The 25,816-nt window shown below is 36.7% G+C and overlaps 5 protein-coding genes across 8 annotated transcripts; 3 read left to right on the top strand and 2 right to left on the bottom strand.

Annotated features, from left to right (window-relative positions):
* Window positions 1-557: 557 nt before the first annotated feature.
* On the bottom strand, window positions 558-7,361 carry Nsun5 (Nop2/Sun-like domain containing protein 5). Of its 2 annotated transcripts, XM_071706852.1 has the most exons (7): window positions 6,943-7,361; window positions 6,486-6,756; window positions 4,841-5,097; window positions 4,275-4,390; window positions 3,666-3,838; window positions 3,175-3,375; window positions 558-3,036 (listed from the first exon to the last, which is right to left on the bottom strand). In XM_071706852.1, the coding sequence occupies exons 1-7, from the start codon at window positions 7,066-7,068 to the stop codon at window positions 2,363-2,365; spliced, it is 1,818 nt and encodes a 605-aa protein (XP_071562953.1). In that variant the 5' UTR covers window positions 7,069-7,361; the 3' UTR covers window positions 558-2,362. The 2 variants fall into 2 exon arrangements, with proteins under 2 accessions (XP_071562953.1, XP_071562952.1); XM_071706851.1 differs by having other exon boundaries at window positions 558-3,375; window positions 6,943-7,360.
* A 155-nt stretch (window positions 7,362-7,516) lies between these two features.
* LOC139772874 (nurim homolog) lies at window positions 7,517-9,019 on the top strand. The gene is made up of 3 exons (XM_071706853.1): window positions 7,517-7,888; window positions 7,967-8,447; window positions 8,724-9,019. The coding sequence occupies exons 1-3, from the start codon at window positions 7,762-7,764 to the stop codon at window positions 8,848-8,850; spliced, it is 735 nt and encodes a 244-aa protein (XP_071562954.1). The 5' UTR covers window positions 7,517-7,761; the 3' UTR covers window positions 8,851-9,019.
* Window positions 9,020-9,414: 395 nt separating this feature from the next.
* On the top strand, window positions 9,415-14,282 carry Eif4b (uncharacterized). 2 transcript variants are annotated; one of them, XM_071706850.1, is made up of 12 exons: window positions 9,415-9,573; window positions 9,818-9,949; window positions 10,522-10,703; window positions 11,351-11,458; window positions 11,538-11,751; window positions 11,862-12,200; window positions 12,287-12,554; window positions 12,731-12,776; window positions 12,854-13,109; window positions 13,207-13,309; window positions 13,571-13,637; window positions 13,718-14,282. In XM_071706850.1, the coding sequence occupies exons 1-12, from the start codon at window positions 9,471-9,473 to the stop codon at window positions 13,784-13,786; spliced, it is 1,887 nt and encodes a 628-aa protein (XP_071562951.1). In that variant the 5' UTR covers window positions 9,415-9,470; the 3' UTR covers window positions 13,787-14,282. The 2 variants fall into 2 exon arrangements, with proteins under 2 accessions (XP_071562951.1, XP_071562950.1); XM_071706849.1 differs by having other exon boundaries at window positions 13,204-13,309.
* Window positions 14,283-14,855: 573 nt separating this feature from the next.
* Sec15 (exocyst complex component Sec15) lies at window positions 14,856-19,172 on the bottom strand. Of its 2 annotated transcripts, none has more exons than XM_071706846.1 (13): window positions 18,802-19,172; window positions 17,900-18,065; window positions 17,495-17,781; window positions 17,306-17,408; window positions 16,977-17,216; window positions 16,740-16,907; window positions 16,598-16,669; window positions 16,377-16,511; window positions 15,933-16,303; window positions 15,631-15,865; window positions 15,406-15,547; window positions 15,135-15,321; window positions 14,856-15,059 (listed from the first exon to the last, which is right to left on the bottom strand). In XM_071706846.1, exons 1-13 carry the CDS (start codon window positions 18,867-18,869, stop codon window positions 14,933-14,935), a joined length of 2,301 nt encoding a protein of 766 aa, XP_071562947.1. In that variant the 5' UTR covers window positions 18,870-19,172; the 3' UTR covers window positions 14,856-14,932. The 2 variants fall into 2 exon arrangements, with proteins under 2 accessions (XP_071562947.1, XP_071562946.1); XM_071706845.1 differs by lacking the exon at window positions 18,802-19,172 and adding an exon at window positions 18,448-18,655.
* A 332-nt stretch (window positions 19,173-19,504) lies between these two features.
* On the top strand, window positions 19,505-25,624 carry Msh6 (DNA mismatch repair protein Msh6). Its single transcript, XM_071706844.1, has 20 exons — window positions 19,505-19,792; window positions 20,152-20,316; window positions 20,424-20,509; window positions 20,600-20,665; window positions 20,848-21,054; window positions 21,132-21,266; window positions 21,346-21,481; window positions 21,568-21,848; window positions 21,927-22,052; window positions 22,149-22,233; window positions 22,328-22,613; window positions 22,693-22,848; window positions 22,937-23,094; window positions 23,162-23,250; window positions 23,331-23,621; window positions 23,715-23,930; window positions 24,014-24,193; window positions 24,289-24,466; window positions 24,665-24,816; window positions 24,955-25,624. The coding sequence occupies exons 1-20, from the start codon at window positions 19,672-19,674 to the stop codon at window positions 25,210-25,212; spliced, it is 3,372 nt and encodes a 1,123-aa protein (XP_071562945.1). The 5' UTR covers window positions 19,505-19,671; the 3' UTR covers window positions 25,213-25,624.
* The last annotated feature ends 192 nt before the right edge of the window (window positions 25,625-25,816 follow it).

Here is a 25,816-nt window from a genome sequence, read left to right as displayed (position 1 = left end):
GCCGATGCCGATGCCCCGTGCCCCGTGCCCCGTGTCAGTGAACGCAAAACTTGTTGCACCGACAATAAAATTTCAAAGGAACGCGAAGGGTGCGTTATTACGAATCGGCGCTTTCGGCGTGGCGTTTTCCTAAATTGTGAATAAAGCAAATATTTTCCGATAATCGCGTATAACATATGATGCTTCCCAACAGAGAGCGACACGACTCTTTACAAAGACACTACATTCCACGTTTCGACTTTTCCAAAATATTTGCATTCCTTCAGTTGTCGCAAATTTACAAAAACGTAAAAGATTAAGAAATTTATGCGATTATATGTAACGAATTATCTAGTGACTATAAAGTCGCAGTAAATAAAGTAATGTAAGATCCAAGGGCTTGGATCTGTGTACCTTATTGTCTTATAATATAGGTATGTATATTAAAGCTGTATTAACGAGAGAGAGAGAGAGAGAGAGAGAGAGAGAGAGAGAGAGAGAGAGAGAGAGAGAGAGAGAGAGAGAGAAGCATACAAAATACACGATTCGTTTGCGAAATAAATATTTAAAACACAAAAGATTTTCAACTCTTTCTTCAAAGCCTTTAAGCTTTCTACAATACATTTGATCCAAATAACATAACATTACATATAGATGTATACAATGATGTATGTATAATTGATGAGAAACATTTCGTTTCCTCGCAAGTTGCTTAAAAACTACTACTGACAATGAAATATAAATCACTGAGAATCACTAGTAATAAATTGGTGGATAAACAAGTGTAAGAATGTCATGAAAAAATCGATCTCTTTGATCGAAAGGAAAGAAGGAAGGAGTAAATTGAAAGCATTTTTCTACCTTTGAGATATTGCCGCGAGTAATAAAACTACATTACAAACGTCGAATTATGTACATTTATTACGATTACGTAAAGAGTTCTTGACTCTTATTGTTAATCGAATCTTAACACAAAAATTAATAAGGTAGGTACGTATTGAAAAAAATTAACGTATGTATATATGAAAACAGTTTTGGCGCCAGTTCTAACGTGTAATAGTTTCAGTTTCTCCAACACTTCGTAATCGATATTATTATACCTAATATACTTACTATTATAATATTTTCAGTTTTAAGTTATTATAGCTCTAATAGACAATATTTCTCGACATTTCGTGTCGTGTCGTGACTCACGCGACGTGATTCTAGCAAGTTAAGTAACGTGTACCTCGCGCAGTGAAGGGCCAAGTTAGAAAACTGAATCATAGTTTATCGCATAATTATATCAACCAACGTCTATATACCTATACCTATACCTATACCTATACATACATCAGAAAAGGTTTTTTCACCGCAATTACGTATATATGTATACCTCGGCATAATCGACATGCTTATCGGTTGACTTCAAGCAGGCCAACAGGCTTCCACGTTACCATGTCGCGAATTGCTGATAAAACGAGTACTTGTATTTGTATACATATATATGTGTGTGTGTGTGTGTGTGTGTGTGTGTGTATAGAATATACTATAAATATGTACAAGCACACACAGGGGTGCGTTCCGATTCCCCACCTGGCTGCGTTCGAAAACTTCATCGGGTGTACACCAGCGTCGTTCTGTCTTTGTTCAATTTTTAGTAAGTAACAAAGATAGAACGATGCGGTGCGCACCCGAGTAAAGTTTTCGAACGCAGCCCTGGGTGCTGAAAATCTATATAGTGCACGTAACATATACTATAGGATTTTTAGCACTCGGGTGAATCCGAATGCAGCCCTGGTCCCAGTGTATGACGTAATATAAGCAGCGTTGGTAGTTGGTATACGCGCACGTAGTAGCTGACGATATTTAATTATAAGTTTCCAGACAATTTTTTCTCCTGGCAGAGAGGGACAAAATGTCGGTTAAGTAATATGCTTCTTTTGGATTTTGAGAATCGTCGGACACGCTGATATATGGAAGAAAACGATCGATTTTAAAAGCCTGCATTTAATTTTCTTTCAGAATTTTCATAATCCAGCTGGAAAAAACCATATGCACCCTCGCTCAGTTATCGACGTGTATTGCGATCGCGAACTGAGCGAGCGGATAAATGGTTTTCTTACTTACTGTAAGTAGGTATAGTGTTAAGTGTTATATCGTTGGATGACGGAAGAAATAAAAAAATTAAACAAAGATATCGAGAAGGCAAATAACCACAGATTTCTCTAGACCCTCTAGACTTTCTAAAAATTCAACACTCCTGCAGCAATCAATTTTTATATTCTTATCTATATTGCTTATAATATATCATGGATGTGTCATGTGTCTCTAAACGCGTAATAAGGGACAATGGCAAGATAAAAAAATACAATATTACTTTTTTTTCATTTAACATTTAATCTCAATAATTCTCTTCATTTCTTTTCCTCTTCTTTGGTGGTACAATTGCAATTTCTTCTTGTTGTTTCTTTTTTTGAAAATAAATTTTATCAATCTTGACGATTTCTTTAGTTGCTTTTTTCTTTCCCCTTTTTATCTTGGACAGTTTAGTTTCAATTTCCTCATTTTGTTCTTTTTCACCATAATTAGCTTCCAATATGTCATTATCTATTTCCACCTCAAGTGCATTTTCACACTTTAATCGTTGCTTCCTTGATTTTTTCGCTTCCATCTCTTCTAATATCCTCTTTTGTATATCTTTGGATTTATTTAATGCCAATTTATGATTTAAATTGGACAAATTGCTGCAAACGTCCATTTTTTCTACTTCTTTTTCACTTCGTTTTGCCTCTTTTGTCTTTACTTTGCCTTTATTTTCTATTTCAGAAACTACGAATTTAACAATATCAGTCGATATCTTTCTTTGTCCATCTACAGTTGTTGAAATTTCTTCTTTCTTCTTCTTCTTCTTCTTTTTCTTCTTCTTCTCAACGCATTTCTCTCGCTCATACGGGTCTGTTTTCGCCACGTCATCTTTCTTGACATTCAAGTTAGCCCTGATAACATTTCTATATTCATTACCCCCTTTGTGTTTGCACTTTGGCAGAGTCACATCAAAGTTCCTCTCGAATACCGCTACGAAAAAACCATTGCAAAAATCATCATCTGGCTTCGAATACAAACATGTATCTCCGCAGTTGTATTTTTTCGAGCTGAAGTTAGTCCAGTTATTTTTTAGTAATTGTCTAACAGGTACCAGATGATAAGCGTTACCAATATCGGCAAGAACTTCGTCTATTACTTGTTCATTTTCCTCGGGATGTAAAGAACAAGTGCTGTAGATTATTCTCTTTGCATTTGGAAAGTTGAACAGCGCGTATCTAAGAAGATAAACTTGGAACGATTGTAGATTTTGCAAACGCTTTGACTCGGGTTTGCCATCCATATCGCTCTGTTTTGGTCTGTCGACAATGCCTTTAATAAAAATGTTATAAAATTATATATCGTAAAATCATACAAAATAAAAATTATGTCGTATTTTACAACGGATAGTTGTATAGTGATTAAATATAGAATAAACGATTACTTTTTAATAGGTGCCTTCTGTAAATAGGAAATAATGCGACAAAGAAAATTCATTTCGAAAAAAGAATTAGAATTCCCATTTTCCTATTCTGACATTTATTGTTAGTGTATTACATATGCTCTTCTTTGGCTTAACTTAAATTTGATTTTATTTATTAGAAAGTGGAGGATTCTCTTACCTGATCCAGAACAAGTTGGATCAACTAGAATATATTCCACATGTGAATATTTTTTTGGATCGAGAGTCAAAGCATCTTGATTAAGGGGTTCCACGCAGAGGGAATGAGTCTTTTTCATCTGACTCAATAAGGTTTCAAATCTCTTGGCATCGATCTCCACAGCATAAACTTTCCTACATAAAAACAATTTATACTAGTATCCATTTCTAAACATTAATTATTTTATTTAAACTAATTAATAATATATAGTTGTATAAAAAAATATCAGATTAAGTATTTAACACTAAAATTGGTCAAACCATCAAAGTGGTTAAAATGACCCGTTTGACATTTTTTAATAATTTACTACTCATTTTTTAAAACATCTCAATTTCTGAAATTTTCCCTGACTTTTATTAAAATTAGATAGAGAACAGATGATTCATTTTATTAATTTGTTTTCTCTTTTTCTCTATTCTTTTCTAATCGCAAGATTTCTTCGGTAGAAATAAATCTCCTTTCGGTAGATTAATCTTCAGTAGGTCTAGTGTTCATACATTTTTGGTTTCCATTTTTCATGCAATCTGATATCTAACAGAGAATGTTATTGAAGAACAAACTGTGTATTACCCGTAATTTTGCAGTTTTGCTGCCGCATGAGTAGCCTTCATGCCGGGCGCGGCGCACATGTCCAGCACTACAGAACCACCAACAGGATCCAACAAGTGCACCGGCAAGCAGCTAGCCTGAATGAAACAAAATCTTAACATAAACCTATTGAATGCATCTTATTAATCATTGATCATCAATTGATTAAATCTTGTTGATGCTAATTTATACATTAGTAACCTACTAAAATTTGATAAAAGTTGAGTAAAAGTTGAATCTCGGAATATAAGACAATGAAAATTAACACATAATGTTTTTAATTTAGACCTGAACCTGAACACGCGTGTATGTACCGTATGTACATACACACTTATCATATTTATTCACTTATTTTAGCTATTCTTAGTCTAGCAGTGCCAAGTTCTTTATATTAAATATTTTTTTATTTTATCTAAATCTTTTCATTTTATATTGTTACTTCTTTCATTCTTTACTTCTTTCAATATATAACAGTTTTTCATACTAGCGCGCGCACACTTGGTAACATTTATTTTTCTTTAAAAAGGTAATTTTTTAAATTTATATACCTTATCCTGAAGAATAAGCTCGCCATTTTTATAACCACTGTGTCCGTGAAAGGATGTCAGGGGTGGAAAAACCAACATTTCAGGTATATGCAGATCTTGTATAAAATGCGGTTTTGATAATTGTGATAAGGATTGTAGATATGAAGAGTATGTTGTACTTTTGGGTAGTAATTGCCATCCATCCTCCTGGAAGAGGCAGATGGCTTTTTCCACTGACAACAGAAGAGTATTGACACGGACATATCTAAGCCTTTGCACTGAAAAGAAAAAAGAAAAATAATCAAATCTTTTTTATATATAAGAATCCCATTAAATACAGCAAATATATATACTTATTACTACACACACACACACACACTCACACACATACACAAATGTATGCAGGGAAGGAAGAAATCTGATCTGATAGAAAAGGGGGAAAATAGTTTAATTTTTCAATAAACCAAATATATATGAATATTTTTTATTAGATCAAATTTCTTTTTTTTCTGTATCTATACATACGTATCTTTTTTATTGAAACATTTTTATATCTAATTCAAAGAAAATCAAATTTACATTATAATTTGTTAAATTTTAATTATATATTTTTAAAAATCCAATCCAATTTTTGATATATCTATGTTATATCAAATCTGTTTTAGTTACACTTTACAGCATTTTTCGCAATATAAAATCAGAAATATATATTTCCATATAAAATAAAAATCTATAGAGCAAAATCTATAAAGCTCCTTAAAGCAAGTTAGTAAAGTGATAATGTCTAAACAACTGATTTTATGGAATATAATGATAAAAAGAAAATTTTTCCTACTTCTCGTGTAGAATGTGGAATAAAAATATCGTCTTTTGAAAAGGATTTAGAGGTCGACTTAATTTTTGCAAAGTAAAATACTATACTTTTTGTTGCTATTTTATTACGTAAAGATTGTCCATCGTTATATACAGTCTACATATATATATTTACATCTCTTTTAGTTATTAAACTTATTATATTTTCTCTATTAAGCATATACGCGTATTAATTAGATACACATACTGTAGTTTAAGTAACAAAAAATGCTGGTTTTTGTCTTTCATACACGACGAAAAATAATTGACATTTTGCAAACTTGTTTAAAGAATAAATCATTTTAATCAGCTTTCTCATTCAAACTCTCTTTGGCCTCTACTTGATCTTCGCTTTGTTCCTTCTCCTCGACAGACTCGTTTAAAGCTTGATAAGCGTAACAGGAGATAATCAAGTTCACTGTGACTACGGCAGCCAATACAGAAATGTAATTCGTCACGGCGGTATCAGTCTGGAATTCTAACATCATGAAACGTTGTGTCCCAAAGAAGGCAGCAAACGGCAAAGTGAACATGGCGACGCTATAGAGGAACAACGTTCCGAGTACCGCTGCTGGGCCCATCGCGCAATTGTTCTTTTTGTTGGAAATCGATTCCCGACGACAAAATCTGCTTTGACGATCTCGTAGCTTTCCGACTCTAACTTGTTTGTTCGGTCGACTGGATAATATTCTGCAGTTGCGAATAATCAGGACCATGAAGAAGAATGCCTTTACCGCGCTACGAGGAGTCTCCGCCGAAGACCGAGTCTCTGCAAAAATGCAAGCATGCAGTGATTATTGATGAGCACAATTACCTTTCTCTTTGCGAACGACGAGAGTCTCCGTGCAGCCGAGGCTCTTTGACTCCTCTCGTAGTCTGTTCTCGTAAGCTAGGACGGTTAAGACAGGCTTGGAGCGGCTCTTCAGGCATCCCTTGCGCCACAAAAGCTCCGTTATGAGAACTTTGGCTAGCCAGGGATTCAAACGCGGTTGTTCCGTTAGAATTTGAGTCTTGTCGAGCAGCCGGTCTAGCTGAGGCAACGCTCGTAAGGTATTCACCGACAGACCGTATATGCCGGCTACATTCTGAATCGTACACGACGTATATTACATTTTTATGGCAATTGTATGGCATTGTACGTAACAACGTACGACGTAATCGACAAAGTTAGAAGAACCTTGGGGTCTTTTCAAAATTAATCTCATATCCTTCCCTTCCCTTCCCTTCCCTTCCCTTCCCTATCGTTCGTTCGTCCGTTTTATTACACTTACGGGATGTTTCCTCTCGTAAATCAGAGTTTTCAGGCTGGCACCATCCTCTCGCACGCGACGAACAATGTCGGCCGTGAACTTGTAAATACGCGGGACCGTAACGGAATGCACGAATTCATTCGACATATTACGGATTTTAGACTTTTCGAAAATTATGTCTTTATTCAATCAGCAAGTAGTAAATCCATCATCCACATTGATGATAAACCGTTATGAATATGATTTCGACTTTCGAGACGAGTGCAGAGTGCAGACGAGTGACGAGTGACGAGTGACAAACTGACAAATCAACCCGACACTGGAATATACCCCGCCATATAAGCCTCGCACAACTGACAAGCAAAAATGCTGTTCTGTGAATTCTGTTCTAGGTTCTAGTGCGGAGGCGGAGAGGTTAAGGTGCACTTGCACCAACTTGCACTGACTCGCACCGAGCTTCTCCCTCTCACCTATTTGTCAATTGTCCAGCCAATCGCTAAAACCTTTTCCTTGCGATTTAGTAAATTACTAGATTTCACCACACAGCACGCGGTATTTCTAGTGATTTATTCGCACGCGATCCGGTACGAAAAATAATATTGAATTATTGTGGATTCGGCTTAGTATTAGCGTCGATGTTGTGTAATGCTATTTTTACGCTAGTGTATAGTGTATATAATCCTTAAATTAGGGTAGCAATTTATTTATTTATAAACAAATGTCACGTTTATGAAATATACACTTTTTCGTAACGAAGTATTACAACGAAGTACAAAAATACATTTCTCATAACGTAATCTGTGTGCAACTTAACTCGTTTATGTCATTTATCTCTCAAAAATGATCTCGAATGTATTGAGCGTAATCGTGGGCGCTTCCAGTTTCGTATATACTTGCTACATCTTGTGCAGACTAACTTATTTCTTATCAACTTACGGCGATAATGAAAGTTTACACATGGTGTCAGGTATGTCCTTGTTAAATAACGTCAAACTTTGAACAATAGTATAATTATTTCTCTAATATATTATTTTATTGTTTTCAGATGAGAATGCAGCTGAATCTACTTTATGGTCTCTTTTAGTAGATATGTTACTCATTACAATCTTTGTCTTTCAACATTCTATCATGGCCAATGACCTCGTTAAGCAAACTTTCTCTCGACTGCGTATCGAACATCTTAGTAGGAGTATTTACAATGCCTGCAGCTCAGCGAGTCTTCACTTCTTGATCAATAAATGGCAGCAGACTCCAGCTGCAACAATGTGGAAGTTTGAGACTTCCAACGAGACAGTCTGGATGTTATTTTCCAGCCTCCATGTATTTGCTTGGACTATTATTTATAGTGGATGCATTATGATGGATATTGCTGAGCTCTGTGGACTCAAGCAGATATGGTATAAAGTGTCTGAAAGAAATGGTCCATTGGATACAAAATCTAGGGAACTGCGCAGATATATGAGACACATGAGACACCCTAGTTTTACTGGGTTTCTTGCTATTTTATGGATTTATCCTATCATGAGGTAAGATTTTATAAAATTGAGTTGAATTCTTAACATCTACAACAGTTTAAAAAAATTATATATATAAACTTAGTAACATCAATTTAAAATTCATGCTAAATAATTTTGAATGCCTTTGTAAAATATATTTTGTACGATATCTATAAATTGAAAGACAATTTATCGATTTATATGATTCAGAATTTATCGAAATTCTAAATCATATAGAACGAGTTTTGAGAACAAATAAAATAAGAAAACTAAAATAATTTTGACGAATATAATTTTTTTTTACAGTGCGGATCGAGTACTATTGGGCATCATATTAACAGTGTATATGACATTGTTGTGGACAATAGATAATGAAGACTATAATTATCATAACAGATATTTCAGACAGAAGCAAATAGAATTGTCTTATTAGATTTATCATCTTTTTCCATCTTGATTTTTCAACGTGTCTTCTACATTTCTCTGATTCTCGTTAATTTCGTATCATATTTATGAAATTATGCAACAGATTAACATAAATTAATGAATATTATACATATGTAACAAAGATTTATATAATACACTTCATTTAAAAAATCTTAGTTTAACACTGTATATATTATCTTAATTAATTTTATCAGTAATAAGTGTTAATAATGCGATAATGGGACTGTGGGTATATGATATAATATAAAAATTATTGTGATATTTTATTGAATTTTAGATAATGCAATTAATTTGCTAAAATGACTGAAATACTTTTCTTTAGTAATTTTTAGAATAGATCCAAATATCCAATGAGCGAATTCGTCTTCCAGGGCCTTTTTTAGAAGCAAATTCTTTCGCGATGAGTAATGAGCGATGAGCGGTAGCCAATGAGAGCTCTGCTTTTTCCGGACGTCACTGGAAAAGCAGAGCTCTCATTGGCTATCGCTCATATTGCGTCCAGTGTGCGAGGGCCATAATAAATATCAAATAGGAGAAAGATGGCGCAACATGTTTCCGTGCATTCACAGACGTATCGCGCGTACATCTCGCGCTGAACATGGTTCAATGTTCATTCTTATACGGATTCTGCGAGGGTGGTCGTGTGGCGCACGTAGACACGGCCTGGCACGTAATTCCGTGGACTTCTCAACCGTTACCATGTCCTCAGGTACGCTCTCGGTCGACGTGACGGCGAGTCCCGGTGGAGAAGGATTTTTTCGAAGGCCTAGGTGACCCCGGAGCGTCGTCCGCGCCGCCGTTCTCGCCCTCGCCCCGCGCGTTCGCACCTAACCAAACTCCGCGCGACGTGGTCACCATGCTTTCGATATTTGCACGAGCTGCTTAGGCGCGCTTCGACACTGTGGGCGCGACAATACGTTCCTCTAACAATACGCCCGTGTGTATTTTTGCAGGCAAGAAGAACAAGACCAAGAAGAAGGTAAAGACCGTGGATTTATACGCATTCCTCGCTGACGGAAATGGGCAGGCCCCGAATATCCCCAAGAAATCATCCAATTGGGCTGACGATGTAGAGGACGATCATGGTAAGTCGGAGGAATCGTCTTTGTCCCAGGTTTAAATCAACGATCGATCGTAACTTCTAATCGATTCTATAAGAAAATGTTACAGCCAGATTTTTGTGCTAATTATTAAGTGCATCTGTACTCATGCACCAGAATTATATAATTGTAATGTATATAATTATTGTGAGCATTATTTGTATATGTATATGCAGGATACACACACACACACACACACACACATACATAAATTATTTTACTACATTACAATTGTAATAAAGGAAATAGTATAATGCTACAATTTTTTAAATAAGAAGAAACATAAAAGAAATTGGCAGTAAGAGAGTCGACGCGGTAATTAGTGTGTAATGTCAAAAGACAGATGTATTTGCATATTACAAAATTCTGTCTTTTGACATTACGCACTAATTTCTGCGTCGACTCTCTTATTGCCAATTTCTTTTATGTTTCTTATTATTATTGAGAGTCCTTAATTATTTTATTATTTTTAAATAAGTTTATATTCTGAAACAATGTAAAAATTATATTTGCTTTCTTATTGTATTAATACTTCATATTGATTATTAATTTTACAGAAGGATTTTCATCAAGGAGCAACAAAGATCCGGTTATATTGCCGACTGCTCCAAGGGCTGCACGAGGACCAGGGATGGATGACGATAGCATCCCTACAAATCCTCCTTATGTAGCCTACATAAGCAATCTGCCATACGATGTAGAGGATGCAGATCTGGCAGATTTTTTCGCAGATATGAAGGTTCGTTACTTTTGCAAGTATCTTTGTTATCTGTGCTTAATGGCTCACAATATGGATCATATTTTAAAGGATTGAAGACATATCACAACAAATAATATTACAGTCTTCAATTTTATTTCACTTGTATATAGTCACAATTGTGTATCTTCTTATCATTTTAATATCTATAAATGGCGATTCCTGCATAGAAATATTTCAAACAAATACTTTTATTCTATGTAAGAATAAGAAGAAGGGGGTAACCGTTGATTTATGATCATTCCTTGCCGATAGAAATGAGTCAAATATTCAGTTAAAATTATCTAATTGGGCTTAGTCGGAACTAATTAGTCCCAATAAACATTTTTGACTTTGTGTAACTTTGGCTTTGTTCATGTTTTGAAGGTTATCGACTTTAACTAGTAATGTGTAATAAAGTAGAATAATATTTTTCTACTTTAATATATGGGGGTAGCAGGGATTGAACCTGGAACTTTTACTCGACAGGCAACCATTCTGCAATTAAGCTATCTATCACTCCCCAAGTACACTTAATTGATATGAAATCTTACTGGAAATCTTGATTGTACATTTTGATAATCAAACATGAAAATTTCTTATCTTCTTTTATCTTTCACAAATCAATTGCAAATTATGCGTTTTCACAGATTTCAAACATGCGTTTGCCAAAAGATGCAAATAAAATTAAAGGCTACGGTTATGTCGAATTTGAGGATCGCCAGAGTCTAATTGATGCTCTTTCTATGACAAATACGGTAAGCAAATGGTACTTAACATTTATCGGCGATAAAAATGGGAACTGCTGAAAATAATGTCATATCTCTTTCCATATAGACCATTAAGACGAGACGCGTGAGAATTGAAGTCTCGAATAGCAGTAACGATGATCGTCGAGGTGGTAGGATGGGTAGAGACAACCGTAGGGACAATTACGATGATCCGGAACGCACGTCCGGCGACTGGAGAAGTGGACCGCGCGAGGATTTGTCGGAAGGAGATTCCTATCGCAGTCGATACGATAACAGGGACCGATTTGACAACAGAGAAAGTATGCACATTTTAATCTAAATTTCACAATTGCGGAGAGAAATAAAAGCTTCGATGGAGTTAAATTCTCGAAGAAATAATTTACAATAAACATTATTTTTTATTGAACAGGACAAGATTACGATAACAAGCCAGGTGCATGGCGCGAGAGAGACAGCAACGATAAAGGATCCACTTTTAAAGAGAGGGCTGGCTTCAGAGATGATAGCAGGGACAGAGACGGGGCATGGCGCGAGAGAGACAGCAACGATAAAGGATCCACTTTTAAAGAGAGGGCTGGCTTCAGAGATGATAGCAGGGACAGAGACAGGGACAGGGACTGGAATCGTTTTGGCGATAGAGGGAGAAGCAGAGACAGAGACGGGGACAGGAGCAGCAGTTTCGGGCCACGTCGCAATTATGGCGATTCCGATTGGGACCGTGATCGTCGGCAAGATCGTGATCCGAAACGTAAGTGTACGATTGTTCAATACTGTAAGATACATGAAGAATATCGCATCTCTACTGTAATTACCGATATTTTTATGATTATTCAGCGGCGGAGTCACGACAAAGACCGAAACTGCAACTACAACCTCGCACGAAACCCGTCGAGTCCATCGCAGCTGCGGAAGATTCAACAGCTGACAGTACGACGGAATCGAAATCAACGGCAGATTCGGAATCAACTCAACGAGTGCCAGCGCCCGTGCCAGCAGCCAATATTTTCGGTGCTGCAAAGCCTGTAGATACCGCTGCCCGTGAACGAGAGATAGAAGAGCGTCTCGCCAAGTCGTACGCGGAATCACGATCCCGAGAAGAAACGTATGTATAATATACTCAAAACTGTTAAATTATTAACGTAAATTATTTTATTTATTTTTCTGAATTTTATCGAAAAAATTGTGTCATTTCATGTCAAGGATACTTCGTTGTATTTTCATAAAATTTGCGTAATAATGTTTGTTTCTATTAAAAATTCTGACGTGTTTTCTCTCCAGGGACACTAAAGAACGTAGAGATGGTACTTGGGGTCGACGTAATGGCGTAAGTATTTCAAACTGAGCACGAGGAGTACGTCTAGATCTATAAAAAGTCGTGACTTAAATAATTTCCGCTTGTAGGAAGGACGCGACGACAAAGACAAGGAGAAGGAGAAGGAGAATGATAATGATAATGAGAATGATAATGAGAATGATAATGAGAATGAGAATGAGAATGAGAAAGAGAAAGAGAAAGAGAAAGAGAAAGAGAAAGAGAAAGAGAAGGAGAAGGAGAAGGAGAAGGAGAGGGGTCGACCAGCTTGGCGATCGGAAGAAGATAGAGGCGCTCGGCTTGAGAGATCCGCGCCACGATCTCAACCAACTCCTACTCGTTCTGGTAAGCTTCTTTCGCCTTTAAACACTCTTACAAAATTTCTTTATTTTGCATACAGACGTTGATAAATGTAACATATATATTTTTAATTTTAAAGTAGAGGAGCAAAGTGGATCCAAAGCATCACCAGCCCCTCGTTCTGGGCCGCCGACATCCAAAGGACCTCAGAAACCCGTCGAGAAGGATATTCGTGCGGCGGAAAGGTATTAACAGAAAAAAATACATTTTTTTTTAGCGACACGCGAGATTTGCGCTTACTCATATTTTATTTATCATTAATAATAGATATGATCCTTATAATATACAATTAAATTAGAATAAAACGCCATTTACGGTCCGAGCTTGGATCTTAGTAGTCTAATATTTTTTTGTGTATTACACATATTTTTTCCCCAACCTTAGTAAACTGCGCGCCGACTAAATTGTTAGACTTATAACACAGCTCCCTTACTTATTGTTTGCAGGGATCGCAAAGACAAAGAAAAAGATGAAATCAGTAGAATGCCGAAGGCTAAAGACGAACAAGCTCCGGTGAGTAAAATTAATTCATGTGAAACTATGATTGATGAATAAAGATGTAGCATTAAAATATTCTTTTTTTTTTTCTAAAGAATTTTGTAGCTTCCAACAAATATTCCATGCTACCTGATGATGTGGATCCCGACAACATCGATGAATAGTCTTAATTGATTACAATTTGCATCACACACCGACTAAATTGTGCCACATGCAACACACAATTATGCGTATTATTAATATAATTGGTTTTACTTCTACCATTACATGGATTTGTCGTAGCCAGGCATTGTGCTCTTGGTACTACTTTACTGGAATTATTGTTGATTTGTATTTAATCTCTATTTTAAAAAATATTCTCCATATATAACTATATATTTCTATATCAATTTATATATTTACTTTATATTTCGGCACGAAAAATTTTGGCATTGTTAATCCCCAATGTCGTAAATTTCTCGTGATTACCGAATAAATTGCGTCAAACTTTTTGTATGATTCCAAGAATTATTACACTGTATATGAGGTGTAGCAATTGGAACTTTATACATCATACTTAATCTGCTGTACAGTAATTGTACGATATGTGACTCGTTTACATGTAATATAACAATGCCAATATAGAAGGAAATTAAAATAATAAGTATATGGGAACACAAATATTACGTCGTACTTTAATTATTTCTCACTACATTAATCCCTGTGTATTTATATAAATATTTATATACATTGAAAACACAATTTGAAATCGACGAATAATAATAAAAAAACATGTTAAGGGACTTGGGGCCGATATCACAGTCTCCGATTAACGTGATCCTCCGATTAAACTCACTCTGCATCTCTTTCTAACTGTCTTTTCGTCCCCTAGCTAGGGGAAAACTAGGGGGACAGTTAGAAAGAGATGCAGAGTGAGTTTAATCGGAGGATCACGTTAATCGGAGACTGTGATATCGGCCCTTAGGGGATGTGTGAATAGCAAACACTTTTATAATAAATATTCATTATCAAGAATCACGTTCTTGCAATGGCTGCGTTCAGCCGATACTCCGCTAGCCTAGCAATCGTGAGCAGTCGCTCGTTTGGTAGCGGTTTTGATTTGCAACGAACAACCGCTAACTACTAGCGCTTCTGTCCAGCCAAATTTTTCCGTAGCAAATGGTAGCAAAGCGCTCGCTGCTTACGTGCGCTAGGCTAGCGGAGTATCGGCTGAACGCACCCATTGCTTCTACATAAAAATTAATATATATTTACATATTCTCGGAATATATATATATATATATATATATGTTACATTATTGATTCCACTCCTACTGCTGTTGAGTAGTCTGTGCTAGTTGACGTAATTGTTTTAATACAGTTTCAAGTAATTTCTTCTTATCTCTTTCGCTTTTCTTTAACACAGAGAACACCGTTTTCTTATCAGACTCTTTCAACCTAAAAAGATGTATGTCAATAAAACGATGCACATTAACGCAAAACAAAGATGCAAATAGCATGTATAATACATACTTTTCCAGCAAAAGCACAGCCATATTCGGGGTTACTAAATCATATTTATTAGAGTCATGACCGTAGTCGTGAAAATAAGTAGGCCAGTCCCAACTCATAAATAAATCTAGTAACTGTCGTAATTGCGAGAAGTACTGCAATAAGATTCCTTCTGGCAAACCAACGACTGGCTCAGAAGCAGCAAATTCTGGAAATTTATAATAATTTGATTTGAATTTTTATATTTTTAAGAATATATATTAGTGTTAAATAAAAAAATATAAAAATTTACGTTCGCATTGTATCGTATCTAAATTAACTTGTTGCAATGCACCCATGGATATCTGTTTCACATCTTCACTAATTAATATGCCTAATATGGCCTTAGCGATGTGAGAACATGCGGATTTGCATGCCACTTGAGCTACTTCATCCTGAAATATTAATTATCAATTATTATATTTTTATATTTTAAGACATATATATATGTATAATCGCATTAATTTGCAATACTTACCGGTAAATTAGTGAAGCATGTCAAAGTACTCTGCAAAAACGCAATAAGATCCGTAATGAATCCCGAAGCATGTCCTTGAGGTTCCGCCAAGTTCCAGTCGTAATTCTCCAATTCTAAAAATTCATCCAGCTTATTCTTCAGTTTATCGCAAATCTGCTTCTCAGCATCATCTCGCGCGACTCGAAACATAGCAGATTCTACGTCCATGCAACTTAATTGTCCTTGATGCGGTGTGCTAGAAAAATTTGGACATAATTTAATAGCTCACAAAAAAAAGGATATACTGATTGTTAGATATTTACCCAGTAATATTAGTCACAAATTCTTCTAAATATTTTGTCGATTTCTCGAGATATCCCGTATTTATTATAATTTGTACTACTTGCAAAAGTGCTAAGGATGGCTTGCGAAACAAGGATGACAAGCATCCGCTGAAAGTTCTGGTTAGTAACAGATTCGTTGATTTGCATATCATTTCGTCAATCTCCGTTTGCGTGAAGTTCAAGTCCTCTGAAAATTTTAAGCAAGCGTAGATAAATTCTTTTACTTGCTGATAAACCTTCGGTACCATATCAGAAAATGGAAATTTCTTCGGAAATTCAGCTTTTTGCAATTCCTCGTCGTGATAAGGAAATAGATTCAAAACTTGGTCGTATTCTGCTTGCGTTGTAACCTGGAACGTGGTAACCGAGTAAATAAACGATTTAGCAAAAGTCAAGTGTTTCATAAGTATGAATGATAATTACTTGAATTGGCAAGAAATTATCTTCGTCCAAAATATCCCTGAATACTTGCACCCAATGTTGCATTAGCACTTCGTTGTAATGAACTCTAATTTCTTGTAACAAATCCCATAGTTGTTCTACGGAGTAGCCGTAATCCTGTTAATAGATAATAAAGAAAGAATTGAATTACACATGTATATATACGTATGAATAATAAAGGATGAATGCACTTTGTTACTTACCCTTAAAGTAGTATTGAATAACATAATAAGATTTTTTATTTTTAGTATAAGTGTAGCGTCTGTGCAATATGCCTAAAAAAATATAAATTCTCTTATATTAATTATAATTATGTAAAATATAGCACCGTATATAATAATTTACCGAATGCGTGCGTAAAGCATTCACTATGGTGGACAATGCCATGGTCCAAAGCTCGTCCAAGTATGCGCGAGTAGCTAGTCCGTTTCCTGTATTCAATATGTGATCTTCTACCACAAAGAAACCAATGATACCGTGTAGATAAGTCTGATATCCAACTATACTCTCGTGCTAAAAATAAAAAGATATCTCGTTACGGGAACACATACAGATAAAGCAGTACTCGGTGAGCGAATTTACCATGTTGATGGGTGGCTGCAAAACTAGTCTAGCTTGCTGCTTTCTTTGTTGCCTATAGTACGTTTTGAAAGTGTCTCCTTCCCGGAGCACAGTATAGATATGCATACATCGATACACGGGACTGAAATCCATTAAGTCTTGAGCGCTCAGTTCCTCCTCGATTTCGTTTGATTGATTCGGGTGAGATCTCTTTTTCTTCCTTCCTATAATGTCTGCCTCAGTCGCTAACTGTTCGGCGGTCTAATAAAAAGTTGCCAAGTTGATAAATTATACACAGATAATAGGTCTATCCAGCTAACAATAAGTAAAAATAAAAGAAAATTACTTACATGCCTCATTGCAACTTCCCCGATCTTTGGCGAATGCTTTCTTATATTTTCTAGAAAATCTCTCAAATCAGACATAGATGCATCCTTAATATTCTCGCGCAATCTGGAACGAGAAAAACGATTCCACAATGTTTTTTGTAATATCGCACATAAGAGCAAAATACTTGAAAAAAGATTCTTCCAACTTACTGCGGAATTTGTTGCGTAATTTGAGAGGAAAATCTATAATTCGTAACTTTCGGCAGATCATGATGCTCCAACTGCTCCAGCGTTTTCAAGGCTGGATAGTAACGTTTATCCTTTAATTGTTTCTGCAACTTTGCATACGCAGCTAAGACAGGAAGGCACATAGTCAGGCTGTCTACAGCAGCAGCCATGTTGCTCTCGACTTTGCGAGCTTTTACGAGTTCCTCGCCCTTCTCGATCACCTTGGTGGACGTGGCGGTGATGCATTTGTCAAGCTCCAATATCTCTGCCTGCGTAATGACAAGGTTGAATCAGAATTAAAGAATACCTTACATATTAAAAAATGCAGGTTGCTGCATCAAAGAGTCAAATATTCCTGTTGCTAATTATTTTAGCAGCAAAACTAACATTCAGCTGTTGCGCCTGCGAGCGAACTTGTAAGAGCTCCCGAATAGAATCGATGAATCCCTGATAGTGATGATTGCACATCCTCTCGATGTCCTTGTCATGAGCCTTAATACGGTCATCGAGCTTCTCCATAAATTTCTGATGCTCGTGGCCATCGTAAATCGCTCTGCAATATAAACCAAACATGAGGACAGTTTCCATCGTCTTCTAATAATACAGATTTTTCTATCTGGAAACGGACGCCTGATTTTTTTCTTTGTATAAAATCAATGCCTGAGGCAATTTTTACACTCCAATTAAAAATCATTATTAGTAATTACAAATTACATATTTTCAATTGTTCTATAATTTATTAATATTTGAGGACAATATGTATATAGATTTATTCAACACTTTTTGACAACAATAAAGAGAAAATAAAAAATATTTTACAAACGAAAGAAGCACATTAAAATTACTGTGACGCAAACTTAATTTTTTCGGTACCGTGGTGTAAAAATCAGCCCAGGCGACTGTTCCCGGGTTCACCATTTGCACCCTGACAATACCTGAAAACGAGGCCTATGCTATTAGTGTCAGTCGATTCTATCTCATAAAGTAGGTACTCGTGTTTCGGCACCATGGACGACAGAAGATTCTGTGCCAGATTAATTGACATTCTCGAGACCGAGTCGCGCGACCGCAAAATTGAAAATTCGCTCGGGAGGACGAGCTGAACGAGTTATACGCAGAATGGGCGCGTCTATAATTCCACCCCTCTTCAAAGCCACCCCCTCGAGCGCATATGCGCATGCCGCGGCCCGCGAGCTCGTCGCATCTGCGTGAAGGGGGTGGATTCTGATCGGGGGCGGGCGCGTACTTTAATTTCGGACTTCCATCCCCGATACGTTGATTTCGCTTACCGGAATGTCGGGCCCAGGTAGTCGTCGATGCCCTCGATCTCCTGGATCAGGATGTCGTACCGCTGCATCGTCGCTGAATTCGAGGATCACGTCAGCGGTCAGTGATCAGCTATCAGCTGTCAGCTGTCAGCTGTCAAAGCGACGAGTTTGACCAGTTTGACGCTCGTTTGACAGGCTCGTCCGATAAACCGGTCACGAATGTTGCAGTCGCACCTTCGTTGGACTACATTTAAATTGTACTTTTTCTATTTTCATTAGCTTTTTGGCAGCGATCCACCGTGTTGTTCCATTTAACCTTTGAATACAGTGCTTTCAAAACAAATGTTTTTTTCGACCGGAGTGGAGCTTCCATCAAATTTCTGCAGATTGAAAAATTTGCTGTGCGCTGGCGCCCCCTCGGGAAATTTTGGGAAATATCGCGGCACGAAACAAGAGCAGAGAGAAGAGTGGCTATTTTCAGATTCTTTTTTCGAATCGTGTAAAAATCATTATTCTTAACTTTAATGCTTTTTTCGCGTATATTAAACAATAAAAATTAAAAATTCCATATTAATGAAATAATATTTAATCGTTGATTAAGTTAATTGGAATTTGACCGAAGTCGTCCTAAATTCCCCGTACATTTTGCGAAAGTCGGGGATATTAGAGTTAAACGGTTGTCGGCGCTGTCGGCGATCGAATCACGATGCGTTTCGGAAAACCGCGAGAGACACCCGATCCACCCGATTTTGCCGGGCTTTCGATCCTCGTTGCTCGTTGTATCGCTGCACCGACACATCGCCGCATGGCCATTCTCGCAGAGATTCTTTCCGCCGTAATTTCTACAAATAATATCTTTTAACAATTGGTTTTGTTAAATCGTAGCGAAATATGCCGAAAGTAAATACGATACTTAATTATTTCACGTCTCCGAAAACTGTCAAGAAGCCGGAGGCGGCGAAGGAAGTGCGAGCGAAGTCGCAGACTCCTAAGAGGGAACAAAAGAACAAAGGTTCGACTTGTAAAAACTGCTTTTTGAGTGAAAATACGCTATCGATATGTCAAACGACACGTATAAGGATAAAATATATCATGGTCTTATACGTGACACTGCTTTTCACTACTGTGATGCTATATGAAATGATATTTTATATAATCAACATTCGCTCACATGTGGCAGTATAATCATTGTTCTCGACTTAAATATTTATATATTACATATACTAATAAAAATCGTATGGTTTATTCAGTTAGTAATTTAAATTCTACTCTATTGTACTATATTTTTTACTTTACTCTGTAATTTCAATTTATTAATGCTACATTCTTAGTAATTATTATATCTACATGTTGCATTATATTTATACATAGGATTTGTCAGAAATGGAAAAGAAAATAAAAATACCGATGATAAGAAGAGAACGCATAAAGAGGACACTGAAGAAGAAGAAGACGAACCTATAAGGCCTAAGAAACGGCGTCTTATTATTCCCGATGTTGAGTCTGGTGAAGATTCTGGAGATGAATTCAAGCCAGGTTTGTTGATCGCATAAGCAATAGTATCTCTGAGTTATCATAATTGTAAGTTGATAAGACAGTTATTAGGAAGGGCAGTATTGTGTATTCAATATTGCATATTACAGATGCCGAGTCTGAGGAATCTGAATCAGTTTCCGAAGGAGATAGTGAGAATGAACCTTCGACAGGGACGGAGGAGGAAACGCCAAAGGTAGAAACAATACTTTTCAAGTTATGATAAATGTTAATACTATCACATAAAGAAGGATTTATTTAATATAACTTTTGTTTTCTTTTTCAGAAAAAGAGGAAGACCAATTTTAAATCCAAGCCAGCACAAGCAAATCGTTCTCGTAATACAAAGACTGTAAGTACATAATTAATTACAAGATTAATGTCTATATTTCTTTATTCTTATTTTTAAATAATTAACTCTTGCTACTAAGGATAATCGTCACTTATTGCTACCAGCGTTCATACAACATAAGCGCTTTTCGACTGAATATTGCCATACAAAAAAAATCAATGAATTTCACAATGCCTTTCTAGAACAAGAAAGATTCGAAACAACCTGCGCAAATTCAAAATCAACCTGTAAGCAATGGACTTCCAGCTACGCCTACTTGGCCTCATTTGAAATTCGAGTTCCTGCAACCAGAAAAGATAAGGGATATAAACAGAAAAACACCGAAGGATCCAGATTATGATCCCAAAACGCTCCACGTCCCCACTGATTTCTTAAATAATCAAACTCCTGTAAGAGAAGCTCCTGTCGTAAAATGCTTTGTTACCTATTAACATCGTTACAGTTATTAATTCTAAAATTTGTTTAGGCGATGAGGCAATGGTGGGAATTAAAAAGTAAGCACTTTGACTGTGTATTTTTCTACAAAATCGGCAAATTCTACGAGTTATATCACATGGATGCAGTTATCGGTGTCAATGAGCTTAGTCTTACGTACATGCGAGTAAGTCTACGTACATACTTAGGAAAATTGTCACAAATGCTCCTGAATTCATTATGTAACATTAAGTATTTTATTATAGGGTGAATTTGCGCATTCCGGATTCCCTGAAATTGGATATGGTCGTTATTCGGCGAGTCTAATAGAGAGAGGATACAAAGTCGCACGAATTGAGCAAACTGAGAATCCAGAAATGATGGCGGCGCGTTGCAGCAAAAGTATCAAATTGCACAGAAATATATATTTTGTTTCATGTAAATGAATACGTTCGAAACATTGAGCATCTGTATCTTTTTGTTTGCAGTTGCTAGACCGACAAAATTCGATAAAGTCGTGAAGCGCGAAATTTGTCAAGTCAGTACTAGGGGTACAAGAGTGTATACTCCGTTAGACGTGGAAGCGTCTACACCAAACTCCAATTATCTGTTATCCCTGGTTGAAAAGTGCGATCTCGGTTCAACGATCAGCTCCTTCGGAGTATGCTTTATAGATACGACGATAGGTGAATTTTACCTCGGCCAGTTTGTCGATGATCGCTGCAATTCGAGACTATTGACTCTGCTGGCTCATCATCCACCGGTTCACGTACGAGATCATGATTTAAATATTACACACATTTACTGATAAACATGTATAAATGCTGACTTCTGCTTTGTCTCTTAGGTAATATATGAACGTGGTACCTTATCGCAAAAAACTCTGCAGCTTATAAACAACACTCTACCAGCGGCGCTAAAAGAACCGCTACAACGCGAGTCACAATTCTGGTCTGCTACAACTGTACTGAAAGTCAGTAACACAGATAATGCTTAGTATATTAAAATTTAAAATTGTGTAGATAAATTATTAGTATGTATTAAATATTCCTTGTTTGTCTTTTTAAAGAAACTTCACGAAGGCAGTTATTTCAAAAAGGAAAACGACTCGAGCTTTGCATGGCCTGAGGGTCTGAAACCCTACTTAAACGAAGGTAATTAATCATAATTTAAAAAAATCTTTTTCTTTGTTTTTACATATTTATGATAATGCGTGTGTAATATGAATTGTTTTTTGTTGTGCATCAGGAGACAGTTTGGGTTTAACGCCGGCAGACAATAAAGAATTGGCAATACACGCACTAGGAGGATGTGTGTATTTGCTGAAGGAGTTCCTACTCGAACAGCAATTATTAGCGCAAGGCTGTTTCAATACTTACACTCCGCCGGACTTTTCGGCCGCGAGCAGCCGCGCAGGTCTCAATTACGCAAACACCATGGTAATAGATGCTGTTACAATAAAAAATCTAAGGCTCTTCGGAGATGGTTCACTCATTGGTATATTAGACCGTTGCTGTACTGCGTTCGGTAAAAGGTAAATCTCGAATGTGCTATTTTTTATGTATATTCTATAAGCTAAATAAGCTAATATTCTAAAAAATATGTATTTTTAGATTGCTGCGCGAATGGATCTGCAGGCCATCTTGCCGCAAAAACGTTATTATAGAGCGCCAGGAAGCTGTACAGGAATTAGTGGATCGAATGGACGTGATGCAGTCGGCTCGCGCAATTTTGTCAACTCTACCAGATCTTGAAAGACTTTTGAGCAAGTAAGTTGGAAAATTACTGGCGATGATAAATTCCGCTTCAGCAAATCTAAAATATTAATGTAAACATATATTTTTTTCATTTTAACAGAATACACGCTCAGGGAAATGCTGCTAGAATGAAAAATCATCCTGATGGTAGAGCCATAATGTTTGAGAGCCCCACATATTCAAAAAGGGTGATTGTAGATTTCACCACGACACTCGCTAAATTCGAAGAAGTGCTGAAATTCATCGAACTGTTTGATGGTATGTTCTTATTTTTATTTTTCACACGTATTATAAATTTTTATGCTTAATAATCTGCGTTTTACAGATTTCAAAAGTAGCTTGATAACTCGTTATACTCGGTACGAACCGGACGGTGAATTCCCTCAATTAAGGGAGACATTAGACTATTTTAAGGTAGCGCTTTCATTTTCAATTCCTTTGATTGTTTCTTTTCTTTTTTACTTGACTTATCTGCGGCATTATAATAATTTCAGACCGCATTTGATCACGAAGAAGCTAAGAAGCAAGGCTACATTGTTCCGAAAAAGGGAGTAGATGCTGAATATGATTCAGTTTTAATTGAGCTCGCGGAGAATAAGAAAGATTTAGACAGATATTTGGAAAAACAAAAGCAGCACTTCGGTGTAAAAATAACATTCCACGGAACAGATAGAAAACGTTATCAAATCGAAGTTCCCGAGTCGCAAGTTAAGAAAGTTGGCCCCGGGTACGAATTACAGTCGCAAAGAAAAGGCTTCAAACGTTATTATACCGCCGAGGCAAAGGTAAGAATAATAATTCACATTTTTTAATTTTAGAAAAACCTGTCAGTGTTCTGTAGATATAAAAATTAAAAAAGTTGATCTTTATCATTGCAGGAGCTTTTGGCGAGACAAATGAATGCAGAAGAGCACAAGGATAAGGTGTTGAAGGATCTTAACCGGCGAATATTTGCGCAGTTCAGCGAAAAGTATGATATGTGGCATGCAGCCATTCACAAATTAGCCACCATGGATGTGCTCATCTCTCTCGCGGATTACGCGCGAAACGGTGATATGTGTATCCCGGAGATACACGACGGATCGGATGGTGAGGTGAGTATCGTTAGGGTAACAAATATCATAGATTAATGATTACTCCTTTACCGGAATAACGACAATGAGCGCCATTCTTGTAGGTATTCATCAGGATAAAAGACGGAAAGCATCCCTGCATCACGTCTGACAATTTTATACCGAATGATACTTCATTGGCAACCGACGATGCCGCCTCTTTCATGATTCTGACGGGACCGAATATGGGAGGCAAATCGACCCTCATGCGCCAAGTGGGTCTGATCACGATCATGGCGCAAATAGTAAGTCTCGCAAGGAACATACACGCGAGTGCAACCAATTGGTTATTACGTCGATAAAACATGAAAACATGAATTTAATTTCCTTGCATAACTAGGGCAGCTACGTTCCAGCCAGCTCGTGCTGCATAACGCTGGTGGACCGTATTTTCACGCGACTGGGCGCGAACGACGATATTCTGGCCGGTCAGAGTACGTTCTTGGTCGAACTAAGTGAAACTGCTGCGATACTGCAACATGCTACGCCCTATTCGCTGGTTCTTCTCGACGAGTTGGGTAAGAACAAGCAGAAAACTACACGCGCATATTAATATGTTCGAAACAAGCGCACCTATTACCGTCACAATGACTTTCTCGCAAGATTATATTACTATATCGTGTTACTGCGTCTTTTAATCATATCAAACTGCCGCTTATTTTTTCCTTTATTCCGTCGTGGGACGGAATTGATAAAAAAGTATTTCCTTACCACAGGACGCGGCACATCAACCTATGACGGTACAGCAATCGCGGCTGCGGTTGTTGATGCATTGACCAAGCTAAAGTGTCGCACATTGTTCTCAACGCATTACCATTCTTTAGTTGAGGATTACAAAACCAATAAAGAAGTCACGTTAGCTCATATGGTGAGATGCTTCGACATATTTAAATCTTTCGTAGAAAGTATTATAGTTATGCTATTAGTTCGTTACACATATATATTAATCATGTATGTATTCTTAAGAAGTTTCTGAACTACTTTACGATGCATTTTTAATTTTCAGGCATGCATGGTGGAAACGGAGGAGGAGGAGGAAGTGTCACAAGAGACCGTGACGTTTTTGTACAAGCTCAGCGAAGGGGCATGTCCAAAGTCTTACGGATTCAATGCCGCTCGACTAGCAGGCGTACCTTCTATAATCACAAAAAGAGCGCACGAGATAGCCAGGAGGATGGAGCAGGAAACTAATCACAAGCACATCTTTAATGCTCTTTGCAAAGCCAACGGTGCCGGAATGAGAAGTCTCATTGCTACCATTTAATATATCAAATATTACGTCGAACACTCGTATAATCATTTTTTAAGAAACTATGTGGGAAAAAAACGATCACTTTGCAGTTAAATTTGTGACTTGTACAAATTGTAAAAATGGGCATTATACTTACGTTGTCAGACACTTTCATACATATATCAAGTTGCGTAACTTATCAAATTATTAATCTATATAATAACAGTATTCGTTTCATACAGGAATTTAATATATGTAAGTTTTTCATCCATCATCGTGTAAAAACAAAGCTATAATTATTTCTGTTTCTGCAAAGTTAATTGGTTAATGTTGTTCGTATGTATTACCATATTAATAATTTTTTCTTAGTATGTACCTAAATTTTTGAATTACGTTATGTATTTTGCGTTAATCTATTTTCATAATAAAAGCTATTACGAATGTAGTACATTGCAGTCAATTTAAAATCGTTGAAGGTATTTTAATCCTTTATAACTATCTGTCTCGGGGAGGAACGAGGCGAAGGCGTCTTGCTTACAAAATTTTATTAATCAAGAGTATGCAAGAGTATAAAAAGACTACTTATGTCGAATACGAATGCATTGTGTTACAAACAATGTTTACTCACACCAAACGA

This window comes from Temnothorax nylanderi, unplaced genomic scaffold (assembly GCF_030848795.1).
Source record: "Temnothorax nylanderi isolate EJ_2023f unplaced genomic scaffold, tnyl_v1.0 TNYL_tig0054_pilon, whole genome shotgun sequence".
Taxonomy (NCBI): domain Eukaryota; kingdom Metazoa; phylum Arthropoda; class Insecta; order Hymenoptera; family Formicidae; genus Temnothorax; species Temnothorax nylanderi.
The sequence above is the reverse complement of the archived record's forward strand: the minus strand, read 5'-3'. Positions and strand labels throughout refer to the sequence as shown.